Here is a 20,774-nt window from a genome sequence, read left to right on the forward strand (position 1 = left end):
TTAAGTACTGCAGTGCATCTCCTCCTCATGGACTGCACCAGATTTGCCAGTTCTTGCTGTGAGATGTTACCCCTCTCTTCCACCAAGGCATTTTCAAGTTCCTGGACATTTCTGGGGGGAATGGCCCTAGCCCTCACCCTTCAATCCCAACAGGTCCCAGACTGCTCAATGGGATTGAGGTCCGGGCTCTTTGCTGGCCATGGCAGAACACTGACATTCCTGTCTTGCAGGAATCACGCACAGAACGAGCAGTATGGCTGGTGGCATTGTCATGCTGGAGGGTTATGTCGGGATGAGCCTGCAGGAAAGGTACCTCATGAGGGAGGAGTATGTCTTCCCTGTAACACACAGCATTGAGATTGCCTGCAATGACAACATGCTCAGTCCGATGATGCTGTGACATACCGGCCCAGACCATGACAGACCCTCCACCTCCGAATGAATCCCGCTCCAGAGTGCAGGCCTTGGTGTAACATTCATTCCTTTGACAAAAAACGCGAGTCCGACCATCACCCCTAGTGAGACATAACCATGACTTGTCAGTGAATAGGACTTTTCGCCAGTCCTGTTTGGTCCAGCGAAGGTGGGTTTGTGCCCCCAAACATCATTGTTGCCAGTGATGTTTGGTAAGGACTTGCCAACAGGCCTACAAGCCCTCAGTCCTGTCTCTGCGGACAGTCTGAGCACTGAAGGAGGGATTGTGCATTCCTGGTGTAACTCGGGCAGTTGTTGTTGCCATCCTGTACCTGTCCCGCAGGTGTGATGTTCGGATGTACTGATCTCGTGCAGGTGTTGTAACACGTGGTCGTGCCACTGCGAGGATGATCAGCTGTCATTCCTGTCTCCCTGTAGCACTGTCTTAGGCGTCTCACAGTACAGACATTGCAGTTTATTGCCCTGGCCACATCTGCAGTCCTTATGCCCCCCTGCAGCATGCCTATGGCACGTTCACGCAGGTGAGCAGGCACCCTAGGCATCTTTCTTCTGGTGTTTTTCAGAGTCAGTAGAAAAGTCTCTTTAGTGTCTTAAGTTATTTTAACTGTGACCTTAATTCCCTATCATCTGTAAACAGTTAATGTTTTTAATGACCGTTCCACAGGTGCATGTGCATTAATTGTTTATGGTTCATTGAACAAGCATGGAAAACATTGTTTAAACCCTTTCCAATAAATATCTCTTGAGTTTATTTGGATTTTATAAAATTATTTTTAAAATACAGTATCCTGAAAAAAGTTTCTTTTTTTTGCGGAGTTTATATATTACTGCAAGTCATCATCAAGTGGTTAAAACAGCGTCTTTTACTGATCTTGTGGGAATTCTGCTCGTAGAATGAGGCACAAAGTCATTGATAACACATTTTTAAGGTTTTACATGTAGCGTTCTCATATTTAAATGCTCCTGTAAATGCCTCCCAAAGTGGTGTGGCCGGTGTCTGAATGTTCGCAAATAGTATACCATTCCTTGGCTGTTTAGAACTTCTTTTTACCCCTGAACGAAGAACAAAGAACAACTTCTCTGGAAGTATATTGGAGCCTTTAATCTAGACGTAAACTGAGTGTATCCGAGTCCCGAAAAATGCTAGGAACACTATTCCATAGTTTAGGAGCCAAATAAGAAAAGGATGTACCTGTTGTGGATTTTGATATTCTAGGTATTATTAACAGGCCAGAATTTTGTGATTGTTGTGAATGTGATGGATTATAGCGTGATAGATCCATCACATTCAAGTTTGTTGAAATACTTTGGAATTTTTAAATTAATACAAAATGTAACAGGTAGCCAATGTAGCGATGATAAAATGGGTTTAATGTGATCATATTTCTTGGTTCTAGTCTGCTCTATAGCTGCTGCATTTTGAACCAATTTAAGTTTATTTCTTGAAGACATCGTCCCAGTAATGCATTACAGTAATCAAGTCTTGAGGTCATGAACACATGAATTTGTTTTTCAGCATCAGAGAGCATGTGTCATAACTTAGCAATATTTCTGAGATGGAAGAATGTTGTTCTACAAATATTGGAAATGTGATTTTCAAAGGACAGTTTGCTATCAAATATAACACGTTCTTCACTGTAGAAGACGACGTGACAGTACATCCATCGAAAGACAAATAATTTTTTAAGCAGCTTATTTTTACTGGTTTTTGGTCCAATAATTTGTACCTCTGTTTTGTCGGAATGTAGTAGGACATTTCTAGCCATCCAATCTTTGATATCATTGATACACTCTGCTAACTTGGAGAATTGGGAAATTTCATTGGCAAAACATTAAGCTTTTAATGGTCTCTTGGTCAGGAAATTAGCAAGAGTTTAACAAATGCACTCCTGGTGCACTTCTGTGCCACCATTTACAACTTCTTGTATGCAAAGTTAAAATCATGATAATGAATAAAATGTTTGATATAAAATTCGAAATAACAAATGTCTCGGGGTACAACATTTCCCAAAAATATATTCTGGGATGGTTTTATTTATTTATTTATTTATTTATTTATTTTTTAAGATTAGTCATTAGATGGTGATCTGCCATACCTGATGCAGCCCGTCAAAGGCCTGATAACAAGCTCATAAATGGAACCAGGCATGATAGAGCAGTAGGATATCTTCAATATGCAGTGCTGTGTGTGCCAAGGTAAAAAGAGTGAGAAAATCTGCTCCACAAAAATGCAAAATATCACGTTGCTGTTAGAAACCGCATAGCCGGTCTGTGTCAGGCCAAATGTAGCTATTCTGAAGTTTACAAGACCGGAAAGGCAGAGAAGATCCCTGTTTTTCTATTAAGAGTATAGGTCAGCGCTTTGAAACAACAGGTGATGTAGCCAGTAAGAACGGATATGGAAGGCCTAAAGCCTATTCATGCAGGCATGACCACCTGCTGAAATGTACAGATATCAAAGATGGGGAAAAAAGCTTACAAAAACTGTCAGCAGAATTCAAGACCTCAGAAAACAAGACTATTTAGAGAAGAAAAATAACCAGAAGGTTACCTAATGCAGGTTTTGTGTCTAGAAGATGTGTTAAAAACCCATTGCTGTCTCAGAAAAACATCAAAGACCAAATTAAGTTGGAAATATGGAAATTTTGATTCAGTGATTCGGCAGAGTTGTGTGGGGTGATGAATCACAATTTGTCTTGCATGGTGATGCTCCAGAGCAATGTCTTTGAAGATTCGGTGAGAAATGCAATAGTGAATGCATTTCTACCACAGTGAAGCATGGAGGAAGAGGTGTCATGGTGTGGTAAGCCTTTTCAGCTGGTTGTACTGGTGAGCTGCTTCAGTGTGAAAGTCAATTAATGATTTGGAGTAGGCAAATATTGCCGAATGGCTTGCGTCCCACAATTAAGAAGTTGTTTTCTAAAGAGGAAATATCAGATGTTATTTTTCAACAAGACAATGCTTCTGCCCACACTGCAAAGACCACCAAGATGTGGCTTGAGAACAAGCCCATAAGGCTCATGATTTGGCCTGGTCAGAGTCCAGATTTGAATGGGAAACATTTTTCAACTACTCATCCAATGTTTGAAGCCATCAACATTGAGTGGAACAACATTGACTCTTCTTTCTGTAAAAAGCTGTCTGCAAGTTTACCTAAAGGCTTAAACATTTAAAGAAATCAAAAGGGAACAACTATCCTATACATAGTTACTTTATTTGTGTGGGTTAACCTCCTCGTGGTTGCTATAATGTGGTTCTCGCTCTCGGTGGGGCACGTGGTGAGTTGTGCGTGGATGCCGCGGAGAATAGCGTGAAAACCTCCACACACGCCAAGTCTCCGCAGTAATGCACTCAAAAAGCCACATGATAAGATGCGCGAATTGTCAGTCTCAGACGCGGAGGCAACTGAGATTCGTCCTCCGCCACCAAGTCACTATGCCACCACGTGGACCTAGTACGCATTGGGAATTGGGCATGCCAAATTGGGGAGAAAATCTGAAAAAAAGAGAAGAGGTTCTGAGATTAAAGGAAACACCTCTTTAAGGAGCTTAGTAGGTATTGGATCTAGCATGCATGTTGTTGCTTTTGAAAGGTTGTAAAAAAATTGCCACCACAACAGCCTTAGTGCAGAATGGGATAGAGTGGAACTAAAATCAGCGCAGCACACGTGACACCAAAATATAAATATTAAGCATTCTCTATTAAATTAATTCCATATCGAAATAGGATACATCGTCCTATCCTTAATATTATATAATATAATAATAGCTGTTAGGGGTGTAACATTTCTAATTTCTCACGGTTCGGTTTGTATCACGGTTTTAAGGTCACGGTTTCGGTGGATTACTGCCAAATCCAAAGAATACTCTATTTGGTAAACACTTCAACAGGTTTGCCCTTAATAAAAATCATGGTTTTACAACAGTAACCATAGTTTAACCATGGCATTTGTAGTAAAATCATAGTAACCAAAAAATTAACATGGTTACTGACATAGTTACAATATATAGTAAAATCATGGTCACTATGTAGAAACTACAGTATTACTGTTATAAAACCATGGTTAATTGTATCTAAACCATGACTTCTGCTCAGATGGTTACTTCTGGTTCATGGTTACTACAATATTACTATAGTAAAACCATGGTTAATTTTCATACATAATAATCAACATTTAAAATGAATACTTGGACTTTAATGCTATATGCATCAACATAAAGTGCATTTTAGACTTAACATATTCAACATTTTGGAATCTGTACATCACTGTAGAAGGAATAAAGGAATAAACTTGCTATTAAAATGGATACAAGAAGGGATGTTGTGATGATGCTGCTCGAGTATTTTAATAATACGTGGAAATCCCACATATGGCAATGAACACCCCAAGCGCTTTAGTTATTGTTTCATGTCTGTCAGAGTGTCTGCTTAAAAATGAAAGTGAGTGTGTGCTATTTCGGCTCACCTATGGCCCAGACCCCGGCCGCAGTGCCAGTGCTTACCGAACTGTGGTTGGCGAACTGTATGGTTCGTTTTTTTTCCAAGAACCATTACACCCCTAATAGCTATTCAGTTCTAAAATGAACAGTGTAAATGTAAAATGGACCAAGACTAATGTTGACCTAAAAGATTATTTTATAATATGATTCCAAGTTCATTTGTATTAAATTACTGAAGGTGTATGGAGTACACATACCTTAAGAAGTATGACAAAATAATCCGAATAATTGTGAAAGCCCTAAAAAATAAACAAAATAAAAAATAAAATCATGACAACCCAAATTATAGTATTAATCTTTAACAAGTCCAAGTAATGAATGTAAAAATCTAAATGAAATAAGCACTGTTGAAGTCTCACAAGTCAGAAGAACAACAAAATGGATTTAGCACGTGTTCTACATTTCAATGTAAATACTTGTAAATAGTACAAGTGAAGTAAACTATAAACATGTAACAAAAATATAAATGCAACATAATATATGCAGTTTCAAGACATTCATTGATGGAATAGACTGAATTTGAACATGATTGAAAAGCTTCAATGTGACCAATTTGATGAAAATCTAATGATAAAATTTCATTTATAAAATTAATATTTTCGAGTTGTTCCTACAAGGGTTACCTAGGAGGTTCCTTTAAATTTAGTTGAGAGAGAATTTCGTTCATATATAAGCAAAAAGGACATTGTAACAGAAATGTATCGATATTGAATCGGAATCGAATTGGGAAATCTGTATCAACACCCAGCCCTGCTGTAAACTGTAGGCTTTTTCAATGAAATGGGAATAAAACGAACAACATATTGACACTTTTTGTATTGTCTGATCAATGCTTAACTCATCTGCCACAATAATGCAATAAACAGTATGTCAATCTTTCGAAGGTTTTAATTTTCATCATGGAACATTGTTGTCTCTTTTCCTCATCAGTTCTATTAATAATGTCTGGGCTGTCTAGCTGTTGGAGGTTTGACTTCTGCTTTAAACTCTCAGCAGAATATTCTCTGTAGAATTTAGATGGACCACATATGTTTTGTGGTGTAAGCTGGTTCTGCGATTTCGAGGGACGCTTGTTGCGAGTGATTTGCTCTGAGCTATCTTAAGCCTTGTACACACATGCAGCGACAAAGTGATTTCATATAATTAATTTTTAATGAGCGCTGTCAGTTTCCAGCGACATAGGACAACGACCTCTGGCAACCAAATGAGGGTGTATCCAGCGAGTTTAGCTTTATGCAAATTATGAGCGACGTTTTGCAGCGACAACCAATACGAGAGAAGATGTGTCAGTGGAGCTCATGTCATCTGTTTCCTAGTCCAGTGCAGGCAATACAGAACAGTTAAAGTTTCTGTGAGCATTAGCACTGTTTTGTATGATTTGTCTGTAACATACACATGGATATAATAAAAACGATGCACGGAAAAGAAATGGTTGGCACTCTGAGTGTGTTTAATTCATACATTGATGGTTTGTTCATCTTGTAAATGGCATGATGCAGTGAGAACTGCTGCAGAAGTTTTTGTCAGTCTGAGTAAGTTTGATTCATAGATTTTGTACATTGATAGATCGTTCAAGGTTAATATCATTTCATTTTAATAACCAACATTTATTTAACTCCTGCCTCAGTTATACTCAACACCTGGCTAGTTCAGAGCATAAAAACCTTTGGGGCTCGACTCATCATTGAGGGTTGAAGCCCCAAATGTTTTGCCCTAGTGACGCCCCTGTGGCTTGTTGCACAAAGCTGGTTTCAGTAGCTACCCAGGTAGGCTGAAGAAGTTGGGACAGTTTTTACCTGTGTTCATCACCATATCAACTTAAGCCACATGGCTAACCTGTTCCGGAGCAGGTTTTATTCTGGGTAAACAGATCGCAAACTGATGCTGATGCTAAGTATTATACATATTTTCATAATTATTTCTTGATCTTCAATGGAGATGTAAATCATGCTGAATGTCTCGCGAGAAGTAAATCGCGCCCAATCTTTCCAAGCTTCACCCATTGGATGTTTGTAGCAAACATCACTCATTCATGTGCACAAGCTTCAGTGTTAACCACGAACTCAGGATCAAACTCTGAGTTGACAGAACATTTGTACTGAGCTTCTTAAGAGTGCTGAACCCAATCTAAACCGGTTTGGCTCCATCTGGTTTTTTCAACCTGAAACTTACTCTGAAACTCTTGAGTTTGTTCAATTAGCTTCGTGCAATGGGCTACTGGGCATGTCATGTAATTTTGATATAAACATTTTATTTGACATCTGATTGACACCTCTAGTATGAATCTATGGACCTTGCACAGCAAAAATCACAAATAAATACATGTGTCCCTCTTGAACTGATTTTTGTTCATTTACTTTGTTCATTGTAGAGCTGATGGAAGTGAAAGAGGAACGTCAAGAGCTGAATGAAGCAGAGGAGAAACATCATGATTTCACAACTGGAGAAAAATCTTTGAGTTGCTCAAAGACTGAAAATAATTTCTCACCAAACAATCCTCAAAGAAGAGCACCAAAGAAATCTCTTACCTACTCTCAGTGTGAAAAGAATTTCACATGTAAAAGATATCTTAATGTACACATGAGAATTCACACTGGAGAGAGACCTTACACGTGCCATCAGTGTGGGAAAGGTTTCACCGTGAAAGGCAATCTTAATGTACACATGAGAATTCACACTGGAGAGAAGCCTTTCACGTGCCATCAGTGTGGAAAATGTTTTGCATATGCAGTTTCTCTCAAAAATCATGTCCAACATCACTGTAGCAGAGAAAAGCCATTTGAATATGATAACCGTTGTAAAGCATTTGTTGAGGATTCAGACCTAAGAAAACACCTAAAAATGCACACAAATGAGAAGCTTTACAAGTGCTCTTTTTGTGGAAAATGTTTTGCACAATTGTCCTATTTTAAAGAGCACCAGAAAATTCATACCTTTTCCGGAGTTCATATGTGCTTTGAATGTGGGAAGACCTTTACTAGAGTCACTGTTTTGAAACGGCACCAAATAATTCATTCTGGAGAAAAACCTTACAAGTGCTCACACTGTGAAAAGAGTTTCACTCAGTTAGAACAGCTGAAAAAACACAAGATAATTCATACTGGAGAAAAGCCATACAAGTGCTCACACTGTGAAAAGAGTTTCACTCAGTCAGAAAACCTGAAAACACACGAGAGAATTCATACTGGAGAAAAACCTTACAAGTGCTCACACTGTGAAAAGAGTTTCACTAAATCATATAATCTGAAAACACATGAGAAAATCCATACTGGAGAAAAACCTTACAAGTGCTCACACTGTGAAAAGAGTTTCACTCAGTCACAAAACCTGAAAACACATGAGAGAATTCATACTGGAGAAAAACCTTACAAGTGCTCACACTGTGAAAAGAGTTTCACTCAGTCACAAAACCTGAAAAAACACGAGAGAATTCATACTGGAGAAAAACCTTACAAGTGCTCACACTGTGAAAAGAGTTTCACTCAGTCAAAAGACCTGAATGCACATGAGAGAATTTATACTGTAGAGAAACAGATGACTGCTTTTCATGTGGGAAAAGTTTCAAAAAAGCATTAAGTAAATTGTGATAAGGGGATATCAAGTAAATTGTTTTAAATTCGGATAAACCTACAGATGGAATTCCTCCCAATAGAGCAGCTTCATCAAAGATATTAACAAAGAACATTTTTCCGATTAACAATTTTTATTAATTCACATATATGTACCTCATAAAACAAAACATATATACATAGAATCAAACTTAACCCCAAATATTATCCCTCCCAATCCCACCCTAACCCCAACAACATAACAGTGGTCCCAAATGACAGACACACACATGCACAAAAAACAAAACAAATAAATAGATAAATAAAAAAACACAACAACAATAATCACACATCCACAAATGTCAAATACTCACCCCATTTCTCCACAAACACTTTATACTTCCCCGTTCCTCTGAATGCTACTTCCTCAAAGACTGCTACCCTTCCCATCTCCAAGCACCACTCCTGAAAAGAGGGCGCTCCATCCAACCTCCAGCCCCTCAAAATGATCTGCCTGCTGATCATGACACTGGTTAAAACCCAGCTCTTTATGTGCCTACTTTCAATGTCAATGACTACCCCATCACCCAAGATACAGAGTCTGGGGCAAAATGATACCTGAATGCCTACATCGCACATCAGACTCTGCACCTTTAACCCTCTGGGGTCCACGGACGCATAACAGCAGAAACGACAGCGGAAACAACTTAAAATACACAGTCATTTTTGGGCATACAGATAAATAAACTCAGTGAATACTAATCACACAAACATGAAACATATGTCTAAATAATGCTTAAAATGTCTACTTTTAAATAAAACAATTCAAATTTAAAACAAATATTCTCCTGCAATGTAATCTGTGTGAAATAAAGAGATGTACAGTTTCTCCTGGCTCAGCTAATTATCTCTAATGTGATCCCACCCACCAGCAGAGCGCGCTATTCATACGGTAATGTACTGAGGCGATCTATGCAAATGGTAAATGCCCCCAACAATGCCTTAAAAAGCATCAAGTTCATCATCAGATTCATTCACTTTCCTGTGCGTTTGGAAGATGGCATGCTATACAGTTGAGGAAGAGTTCGCATTTTCCTCAGAAGAAGAGCGGGACTCCGATGAACGTTTGCATTTTGAAGAGCGACTTGATCCAGCCGAGGATACAATTTCGGATGAGTAAGTCTTTACTTACATTAGTTGACATGCAATTTTATATAAACATGTACGTATTTTACTAGTTGGACTATTTCCAGACCTGCCAGCCACAGCCGCAATAAGAAAGAAGGATCATTTTCCAGGGGTGGTGGCGGGAGGCGTGGCGCATAAGCTTCTGCTTTATGCAGATGATATTTTATTATTTGTCTTTGACCCTGCTAAATCTGTGCCTTGCCTCTACAGAATTATTAATTCCTTTTCCAAATTCTCAGGATACAAAGTCAAAGTCTGACAGTGTACTGTCCAGTAACGGCCTTCCAGCCAGGCACCTTCCAGTGGCCCAAACAGGGCATTAAGTATTTGGGTATTTTATTCCCAACAAATTTGTCTGATTTAGTTAGTTAATTTTGACCCTTTAATAAAAAGGTTTTCAAGCGATGTAGACAGGTGGGCTTCATTACATTTATCTATGATTGGGAAGGTTAATGTTATTAAAATTAATTGTATTCCAAAATTTAACTACCTGCTACAGTCTCTCCCGGTAGATGTCCCCCTCTCTTATTTCAAGCAATTTGAGAGCATAGTGAAGTCTTTTATTTGGAGTGGTAAGCGCCCCAGATTACATTTTAGTAAGCTGCATAGGCCGATTGACAAAGGTGGGCTAGGCCTACCCAAGATTTTGTTTTATTATTATGTGTTCGGTCTCAGACATTTGGCCCATTGGTCGCTTCCACCTGAAAGAGCCCCTCCCTGGTTCTGCATTGAACAAGAAGTTCTTGCCCCTATTTTGCCATTGCAAAGCCTTTCTGTCAATCTAACCAGAGAAGTTAAATCACACCCTGTTGTTTTACATTTGCACTCAGTATGGATAAAGTGTCCAGAGTGTTTAATTCAGATATTTATCAAATTGTTGCCTCGAGCCTATGGCTAAACCCCAAACTATGCATTAATAAGTCCCCTTTTTGTTGGTCAGAGTGGATTGTGAGGGGGATTAATACACTCGGTGATCTTTATGAGAGTGGTGTGATGAGATCCTTTGAAAATTTGGTTCAATACTTTGGGATCCCCAGATCTCAGTTTTTTAGGTATCTTCAGCTACGCCACTTGCTCTGTACTATTTTTGGCAATAGCATACACCCCCTAAAGCAGCAGATACTCTGGGAGAGGTGATTTCTGCTTTTGGAAAAGGCCATGAGGCATCAGTGTATTACTCCTTATTAATTCAGAGTCTGGGGGACGGAGTCTCAACCACTCTCAAGAGATTATGGGAGAAAGACTTAAACTTGGAATTGGAAGAGGGAGAATAGGCTAGGATTTTAAAAAACATAAAAACTGCATCAAGAGATGCAAGGGTGCACCTTATACAATTCAAGATTTTACATTGGTTCTATTGGACCCCCTCTAAATTGTATTGGCTTGGTCTTAAAGACACACCCACCTGCTGGCGATGCCAATCAGAGGACGGAGATATAACCAATGTCATTTGGAGTTGTGTTTTAGTTAACCCTCTGGGGTCTGAATGAACTGGATGTTTTTTAAGGCACTGTTGGGGGCGTTTACCATTTGCGTAGATCGACATTACCATATGAATAGCGTGCTCTGCTGGTGGGTGTGATCACATTAGCAATAATTAGCTGAGCCAGGAGAAACTGTACATCACACTGTTTCATACAAATTACATTGCAGGAGAATATTTGTTTTAAATTTGAATTGTTTTATTTACAAGTAGACATTTTAAGCTTTCTTTTGACATGTTTCATGTTTGTGTTTTAAGTATTCACGGAGTTTCAGTTCAATTTTGTGACGTGTTTCAGAAAGATGCTCACAGAGACAGAGACGGCTGAAAGCACACCCTGTTTATTTTCTTTATTTTACAAAAGCACAAGGTTTTGTTGTTATTGTGCGTGTACACAAATAAATGTAGACCCTTTATAGTTTCTAATGATGTCTTACACTTATCTGTATGCCCAAAAATGTATTTTAAGTTGTTTCCGCTGTTATGAGGGAAAAATCCAGTAGGATGCACTTACGCGTCCATCGACCCCTGAGGGTTAATGATTCCGAATAAACTTCTAACAAAAGCGGAGCCAGTTCTGTAGCATAAGGTCTAAAAAATTCAGCGGCAAAGCCATCTGGCCCCGGAGACTTGCCTGTAGGCAGGGCCTTAATTACCTCGTCAAGTTCCTCCAAGGTTATCTCAGATTCAAGAGAGTTTTTTTGCTCAGTCATCAGTTTAGGAAGTTCTAATGGTTCCACAAAATTTCGAATCACTTCATCAGTAAACGAAGACGTGGAACTATAAAGATCAAGATAGAACTCTTTACAGGCATTATTAATATCAATGGCTGAGGTAAAAATTTCACCACCAGCAGATTTCACTGAAGGAATGGTAGAAAAAGGCTCTCTGCTTTATATATCTAGCCAAAAGCTTCCCTGCTTTGTCCCCTGACTCAAAATATGAAGTCTTGCCTTGAATAACCGAAACTCAACTTTCCGCGACAAAATAGTATTATATCTGTATTTCAAATGGGTCAATTCTCTGAGGCCATTAGATGACATTCGGCGCTTCAGCTCTGCCTCTGCACTTTTAAGATTCCCTTCCAATTCCATGAGTTCTCTGGCTTTTTTGGTGAATGAGGCATACTGTATGATCCTGCCCCTAAGAACCACCCTAAGTGCCTCCCAAGCCACTCCCAGTGATGATAATGAGGACCAGTTGGTCTCCATATAGACACTGAATTCAGTCTTTAGCATTTGTTGGAAATCAGGATTTTGCAAAAGGGATTCATTAAAGCGCCAGCTGTATAATTTCTTTTTCTATATATGTGGCAACACCTCTAAACTCACCAAGGTGTGATCTGAGACTAAAATGTTTCCAATTGAGAAATTGACAACAGATGAAATGAGGGACTTTTTAAAATTATATTCTAGAATAAATCTTATCGACTGATGTAAAGAATGTATAGTCCCTACCAGATGGGTTCAAAAGTCACCAAACATCTGCGAGACCAAGATTTTTACACATCCTGTGAAGCTCCAGTGTTGCTCTTGGGGGCTTACACACTTTTGCTTCACTATGATCAAGGACTGAGTCCATCAAAAGATTAAAATCTCCTCCCAATATCATATAATGAGGGGTGTCAGTGGATTGCAACATCCCTTCAAGATCTATAAAAAAGCCCTTATCATCAGTGTTAGGTGCATAAATATTAGCCAAAATCAACTTTTGCCCCTGAATTTCTGCTAAAACAATAATGACTCTTCCTGATTTATCTTTAATCTGTTTGAGAAATTTTAATTGTAGATGTTTATTTACCAATATAATGACCCCCCTGCTCTTACTTGAGCCAGCACTAAAAAAAACATGTCCACCCCATATCTTCTAAAATTTTTCAGCTTCCTGTGAGGAAAGATGAGTTTCTTGAAGAAACACTATATCATATTTCTTTTTATGGGGTGCCCCAACCCATTCACATTCCACGTGGAGAAAGACAATCCACTCATATTAACATTTGACATTTAATATAAGAGAAAAAATAAATTGTGCATCAAAAACAAGATTACAAAGGCCACATTTCAACATCAATGTAACAGTCAAACCCCGAACTTCCCTCAGAACTAAACAAACAGAAAAAAGAAGAACATGCACATCAACCCCACACACGACAGTGCCAACCGGCGTCAATCCCTCTAAACTCAAAGAGTCCCATGTACGTCTACGAGAGTCCCCGCGACAACTTTGCCATCGGATTGCTCAAGTCCGGTGTTTCTATACAGATTTTGTAAGGCAAAATTACATAACAGAAAATACTTTGTAAAACAGACCCCAGCTAACAGGCAGAATAAACAAAAAGAACATGTAGATTCATTCACAGGACTGACTTGAAGGTGTGTTCCTCCACAAAACAAATTCTAGCTGATATAAAGCCATTCAGTTTCCTCGGATAGACAAACAAGAGTTACAAGTGTTCAGTCAGCCAGCTGTTATGAGCGCAGCAGATGACGTAATCATTCCAGTGTCCCGCAAAAATACTCCACAAAAATAAACTCCAACCAACAGGAGGCATAAGCACAAGGAACGAACAGATTCATCCACAACTGTCCCGAAGAACTGTTATTCCACAAAACAAACTCCAGCCGCTAGGCGGAACCAGCACAAAAAGAAACAAAACAGGCATCTCGATTTTTCGGATGATCAAGAGTCAAATTCACTCGGAGGCCGCATAAAAAAAATACATCATGATTTACTCAGTCCGTCAACTTTATAAAAGACATCCTTTGTGTGGGCATGTGGATATTTTGTGGTCATCTATAGTGTCCATTCTCAATCTGGCCAGGAACTTCAGTGTAATAGCGATCTTCCATCAATGCAAAAGTTTCTTGAAGGAGAAGTGTCATGCCACAAAACAAACTCCAGCTGCTAGGCGGAGCCAGTGCAGAAAGAAACAAAAATGGCGCCCAGATTCCTCATACAGTTAGAGTAAGTACAGCGAGTCAATCCACTCACATAAGAAACACGCAATGGTTTACTCATCCATAGTTTCCATAAAGGACAGTGCCTGCTTGGGGCATAAAAATACTTTGCGGCCGTCTTTGGTGTCTATTCTAAGTCTGGCTGGAAACATCAGTGCAAAAGCGATCTTCCGTTGATGTAAGAGTTTCTTACATTCCTTGAACCGCGTTTCTCTCTTGTCGAATTCACAAAGTCCGGGAAAAAGAAAATATTGTAATTCTTCCAAGAAAGCTTTCCTTTGCTTCTCGCCTGGCGCAACACGAGATCTTTATCGGATGATCTCAGGAATTTGGCCAGAATTGATCGGGGCCTGTCTCCCTCAGCCGATCTGCGAGCAAGGACTCTGTGAGCTCGCTCGATTTCCAGCTTATGGCCTGTTATGTCGAGCAGACTCGGGAAGAGCTCGTCCAGGAATTTCACCATATCTCTGCCCTCTTCATGCTCAGGAATTCCAACAATCCGTATATTGTTCCTTCGATTCCTATTTTCGAGATCTTCCAATTTTTCCAATTTTTCCAGGTCTGTTTTGGATGCGGGCGAATTAGCAGATAATTCCCTTTCCGATGACTCCAGATAATCAATCTGTTTGTTGACATCATTAGTCTTGGGGTTTACATACTTTTTCCAAACTACACTTTGAATAGTTGAATGATGTATTCAATATGTACAAGAACAATACAATAATTTGTGTTACTAGTTAAAATAGATTGTGTTTGTTCATTATTGTAAATTAGATGACGGCCTAAACAGATTTTAAGACAAATTTATACATACAGTTGAAGTCAGAAGTTCACATATATTTTGGCCAAATACATTTAAACTCAGTTTTTCAAAATTCCTGACATCTAATCGTAGAAAGCATTCCCTGTCTTATGTCAGTTAGGATCACTATTTAATTTTAAGAATGAGAAATGTTGGCTGGTCACGTGACGCCATGCAATGAGCAGACGTGTAAATGGCGAGCTCTGCGCACTTTGCTAGTTTTTTTTTATTATTTTCATGTTATAATCCGGTGAGATTCAATAAACCCAGCTACATATTTGTTCTTTGAGGTAAACACGGCAAAGAAGTCAAAATCCTCGGGCTCTGGAGACATTAAAAGATACTTACGTGCTGAAGCTGAAACCTCTGATGGGCCTGCAGACCAGGGACTATGTTAGAATGGTGTAGCGGGAGAAATCCAGCGTCAACTGTCCAACATGTCTGTGATTCTGACGAAGGTTGTTGCTGACTTGGAAGATCTCGCTGTAATACGTCGATCGATTACGGCTATGGAAACAAAATTCTCTGAATTGGTTACAAGAGTGGCAGATGTTGAGAAAGGATCGATTATCTGGAGTCATCGAAAAGGGAATTATCTGCTAATCCGCTTGCGACCAAAATAGACGTGAAAGGATTTTGGAAAAACTGGAAGATTTGGAAAATAGGAGCTGACGAAATAATGTACAGATTGTTGGAATTCCTGAGCATGAAGAAGGCAGAGATATGGTGAAATTCCTAGACGAGCGCTTCCCGAGTCTGCTTGACATAACAGGCCACAAACTGGAAATAGAGCGAGCTCACAGAGCGCCGGCTCAGAGACTGACTAAGACATGGTGTATTTTTTTATGTGGCCTCCGAGTGAATTTGACTCTTGACCATTCGAGGAACCGGGACACCTGTTTTGTTTCTTTTTGTGCTGGTTCTGCCTAGCGGCTGGAGTTTGTTTTGTGGAATATCACTGCTTCGGGACAGTTGTGGATGAATCTGTTCATTCTTTGTGCTTATGCCTCCTGTTGGCTGGAGTTTGTTTTGTGGAGTATTTTTGCGGGACATGGGAATGATTACGTCATCTGCTGCACTTATAAACAGCCGTCTCACTGAACACTTGTTTGTCTGTCCGAAGAAACTGAACGGCTTTATATCGGCTGGAATTTGTTTTGTGGAGGAACACCTTTGAGGCAGTCCTGTGAATGAATCTACATGTTCTTTTTGTTTATTCTGCCTATTGACCGGTGTTTGTTTTACAAAGTAATTATGTAATTTTGCCTCACAAAATTTGTGCAGAAGCACCAGGCTTGAGCAATCCGATGGCAAAGTTGTCGTGGGGGCTCTCGTAGGCACACATGGATCTTTTGAGTTTAGAGGGTTTGACACCAGCTGGCACTGTTGTGTGCGGGGTTAATGCACATGTTTTTCTTTTTTCTGTTTGTTTGGTTTGGGGGAAGTTTGGGGTTTGATTGTTGCACTAATGCAGGAATGTGGTCTGTATAATCTTGTTTTTGACACACAATTTATTTTTTCTCTTATATCAGTATGTCAAAAGTTAATATGAGTGGATTGTCTCTCTCCACGTGGAAGGTGAATTGGTTGGGGCACCCCATAAAAAGAAGGAAGGTTATTTCTTTTTTTAAATGTCAGAAATGTGATATAGTGTTTCTTCAAGAAACACATCTTTCCTCGAAGGAAGCTGAAAAATTTGGGAAGATATGGGCTGGGCATGTTTTCTTTAGTGCTGGCTCAAGTAAGAGCAGGGGAGTCATTACATTGATAAGTAAACATCTACAATTAAAATCTCTCAAACAGATTAAAGATAAATTAGCGAGAATTATTATTGTTCTATCAGAAATTCAGGGGCAAATGTTGGTTTTGACTAATATTTACGTGCCTAACGTTGATGATCAGGGCTTTTTTATTGATCTTGAAGGAATGTTGCAAGCGGCTGGCACCCCTCATGATATAATATTAGGAGGGGACTTTAATCTTTTGATGGACTCAGTCCTTGATCATAGTGAAGCAAAAGTATGTAAGCCCCCTAGAGCAACACTGACGCTTCACAGGATGTGTAAAAATCTTGGTCTTGGAGATATTTGGCGACTTTTGAACCCATCTGGTAGGGACTATACATTTTTTTAATCAGTCCATAAGATTTATTCTAGACTAGATTTTTTTTTATATCCAAGTCCCTCATTTCAACTGTTGTGGATTGCTTAATTGGAAACATCTAGAGATGTTGCCACAGATGGAGAAAAAGAAATCATATAGTTGGCGCTTTAATGTATCCCTTTTGCAAAATCCTGATTTCCAACAAATGTTAAAGACTGAAATCAGTGTTTATATGGAGACCAACTGGTTCTCAGTATCTTCTGTGGGCGTGGCTTGGGAGGCACTTAAGGCGGTTATTAGGGGTCGGATCATACAGTATGCTTCGTTTACCAAAAAATCCAAAGCATGAGAACTCGTGGAGTTGGAAGGAACATTAAAAGTGCAGAGGCAGAGCTGAAGTGCCGAATGTCGTCTGATGGCCTCAGAGAATTGACCCGATTGAAATACAGATATAATACTATTTTGATGCGGAAAGTGGAGCTTTGGTTATTCAGGGCAAGACAGTCATACTTTGAGTCGGGGGACAAAGGAGGGAAGCTTCTGGCTAGATATATAAAGCAGAGAGAGTCTTTTTCTACCATTCCCTCAGTGAAATCCGCTGGTGGTGAAATTTTTACCTCGTCCATTGATATTACTAATGCCGTTAAAGAGTTCTATCTTGATCTTTATAGTTCTACGTCTTCATCTACTGATGAAGATATTGTGGAACCATTAGAACTCCCTAAATTGATGACTGAGCAAAAACATTCTCTTGATTCTGAGATAACCTTGGAGGAGCTTGACGAGGTAATTAAGGCCTTACCTACCGGCAAGGCTCCGGGGCCAGATGGTTTTGCCGCTGAATTTTTTAGATTTTATGCTACAGAACTGGCTCCACTTTTGTTAGAAGTTTATATGGAATCATTAAAGAATGGAAAGCTTCCCCCAACCATGACACAAGCCCGGGTCAGTCTGATTCTTAAAAAAGACAAAGATCCAAGTGAGTGTAAAAGTTACCATCCAATTTCCCTGATCCAGCTAGATATTTTGTCAAAAATTCTGGCTAACAGATTAAGTAAAGTTATGACATCTCTTATACATATAGATCAGGTGTGGTTTATTCGGGGCCATGGCTCTTCTGATAACATTAGGCGTTTTATCAATATCATGTGGTCAGTGGCAAATGATCAGAATCCGGTCACTGCTGTCTTACTGGATGCCGAAAAGGCGTTTGATATGGTAGAATGGGATCATCTTTTTAAGATTTTGGAAATATATGGGTTCAGAAATACTTTTATTGGATGGATTAAGTTACTTCTTAGACACCCTGTAGTGGCGGTACAAACAAATGGATTAATTTCAGATTATTTTACTCTGGATAGGGGCACCCGGCAGGGTTGCCCTCTTTCCCCACTATTGTTCTGTCTTGCCCTGGAACCATTAGCAGCCGCGATAAGAAAGGAGGATGATTTTCCGAAGGTGTGGCGCATAAGCTTTTGCTTTACGCAGATGATATTTTATTATTCATCTCTGACCTTACTAGATCTATGCCTTGCTTCCACAGAATTATCAATTCCTTTTCTAAATTTTCAGGATACAGAGTTAGTTGGTCCTATCCTGAAGCTTTGGCTCTGACAGCGTACTGCCCAGTAACGGCTTTTCAGCCGGGTGCCTTTCAATGGCCCAAACAGGGCATTAAGTATTTGGGTATTTTATTCCCAGCAAATTTATGTGATTTAGTCAGAGTTAATTTTGACCCTTTAAAAAAAAAAAAAGGTTTGCGAGCGATGTGGGCAGGTGGGCAATTTTTTTCTGAGATGTTGGCTGATTTCTTTTGATTTTCCCATGATGTCAAGCAAAGAGGCACTGAGTTTGAAGGTAGTCCTTAAAGTACATCCACAGGTACACCTCCAATTCAGTACACCTATTAGAAGCTAATTGGCCAATTGTCTAAAGGCTTGACAATAATCTGGAATTTTTCAAGCTGCTTAAAGGTACAGTTATGTATGTAAATTTCTGACCCACTGGAATTGTGATATAGTCAATTAAAAGGGAAACAATCTGTCTGTAAACAGTTGTTGGAAAAATAACTCATGTCATGCACAAAGTAGTTGTCCTAAATGACTTGCCAAAACTATAGTTTGCTAATATGAAATCTGTGGAGTGGTTAAAAAATTAGCTTTAATGATTTCAACCTAAGTGTATGTAAACTTCTGACTTCACCTGTAAATGCAGGTAATTTGAAATGGCTCACTATCTTTTTCTTGCCATTGTATTACATGGCAAATCAAGTGCCCATGTTGAGTTAGACTGATGTAAAAGAAAATCACATTAAATCTGACCTGGCTGTTCAAACTGAAGACACATTGGTAAAAATCAGATATGAATCTGATTTGTTTTCACATGAAAGTGGCCCAGATCGGATTTGAAAATGTCAGATTCAAAGAGCTTTTGACTGTTCACATTGTCATCCAGTTAACAGATCTGTGTCACATGAGAGTGAAAAAATCTGATTTGGCCTACATTGAGCTGACGTGTGAATGGAGCCCATGTATTTATTGAGAAAAGTTTACAATCGATGAAGCTATTGCAGTGAATGGAAAAACAGCCATAAAAAAACATTAATGTAGAAAAACATTAAAAGTTTGCACTTTCTTTACAGTAAAAGTGTACACCGATCTGAAGTCAGTACAAAAATTGGCAAATGTAACTGAGACATTTACATATATTTTATCCACGATTAATTTCTGTACAACGGTGAGTCTGATGTGTGACCGAGTACATGTGACAACAGGTACATCACCATAAACTTCTCTCATTCAGAAGTTACAAATGTTTTCATGTTTTCTTCTCATCTGATGTCATCATAAAATTACAAAACATCTGTGATGATCCTGTCTGTATGAATGTAAGAGCTGCCTTTAAATTGTGAAGAATACACAGAAAGCAACAGAGGCGAACACCTATGCAAGAATATCTGGAGTTTAACAACTATTGTTTTTTTTTTTACTTATGTTATGCATTTAAAAACTGTCTCTTTTAAATAGTTAATTTAGTTATAAGTGTATTATTAATTTTAAATATACAGTATTTCCCATATCAACTTGAGTAAATATTACTCACTGTAGAGCGGTGGAGGGCGGGGCCGCCTTTATCTCTCGCGCGCCCCATCAGGCTGATTGGGGACTGGGCGTGCGTCGTTCCAGCACGGCCCCGCCCTCCTCCACTCTACACTCATATATTTACATTTTGGTCTGGTGGCGTGAATAAAGTCTTTGCTTAATCTTATAATGTGTTTATTTATTTTTTATTTTTTTAGTCTTAGTTCTTACGAAGACAGACAGACGAAGGCAGTGATCGAAATTCTATTAAAGCACATAGTTACGTGCTGTGTTCTGTTTAGAAAGTATATTTGAAAGTAGGAAGGAAATTCAATCAAAGATCTCACATTAAAGTCAGTAGAGGACTCCTTTCTCTAGGTATTTTTTTTCTTTCGATTTCTTAAACTTGCTGTTAATTTTCTATCAGTTCTATCAGTAAGTTGAGCCAGTGTGTTATAGATATCTTTGTTCTGTCTTTCCAGTTAAGCAATATTATCTTCTTTGCAACTGTAATGGCTACAGATATCAGTGATTTAATGTGGCTATTTCTATATCAGATGTGTCACCCAGGAGAAGAACAGAGGGGGAAAGACTTATGCCAAGGTTGACAATCTCTGCAAGTCTACTCACGACCTCCAACCAAAATATCTGTATATTAGGATGGAGCCAAAGGGCATGA

The 20,774-nt window shown here is 39.1% G+C and overlaps 2 protein-coding genes across 6 annotated transcripts in view; both read left to right on the forward strand.

Moving 5' to 3' along the window:
• LOC127420185 (zinc finger protein 271-like) overlaps positions 1-20,774 on the forward strand; it is a gene marked incomplete at its 5' end in the record, with an annotated part of 180,940 nt that overhangs the window by 104,905 nt on the left and 55,261 nt on the right.
• The window catches only part of LOC127419876 (zinc finger protein OZF-like), a 200,693-nt gene that overhangs the window by 67,277 nt on the left and 112,642 nt on the right, over positions 1-20,774 (forward strand). Inside the window, exon 4 of one of the 5 annotated variants that reach the window (XM_051661688.1) lies at positions 7,306-9,351. The exons of the other annotated variants lie outside the window; for them this stretch is intronic. Within the exon in view, the coding sequence (XP_051517648.1) occupies positions 7,306-8,510 (1,205 nt within the window). The 3' untranslated portion in view covers positions 8,511-9,351. Of the gene's footprint in view, positions 1-7,305; positions 9,352-20,774 lie in introns of those variants that run through there. 5 annotated transcript variants of the gene reach the window in all.

The sequence above is a fragment of the Myxocyprinus asiaticus genome, chromosome 29 (assembly GCF_019703515.2).
Source record: "Myxocyprinus asiaticus isolate MX2 ecotype Aquarium Trade chromosome 29, UBuf_Myxa_2, whole genome shotgun sequence".
In the NCBI taxonomy this organism is placed as follows: domain Eukaryota; kingdom Metazoa; phylum Chordata; class Actinopteri; order Cypriniformes; family Catostomidae; genus Myxocyprinus; species Myxocyprinus asiaticus.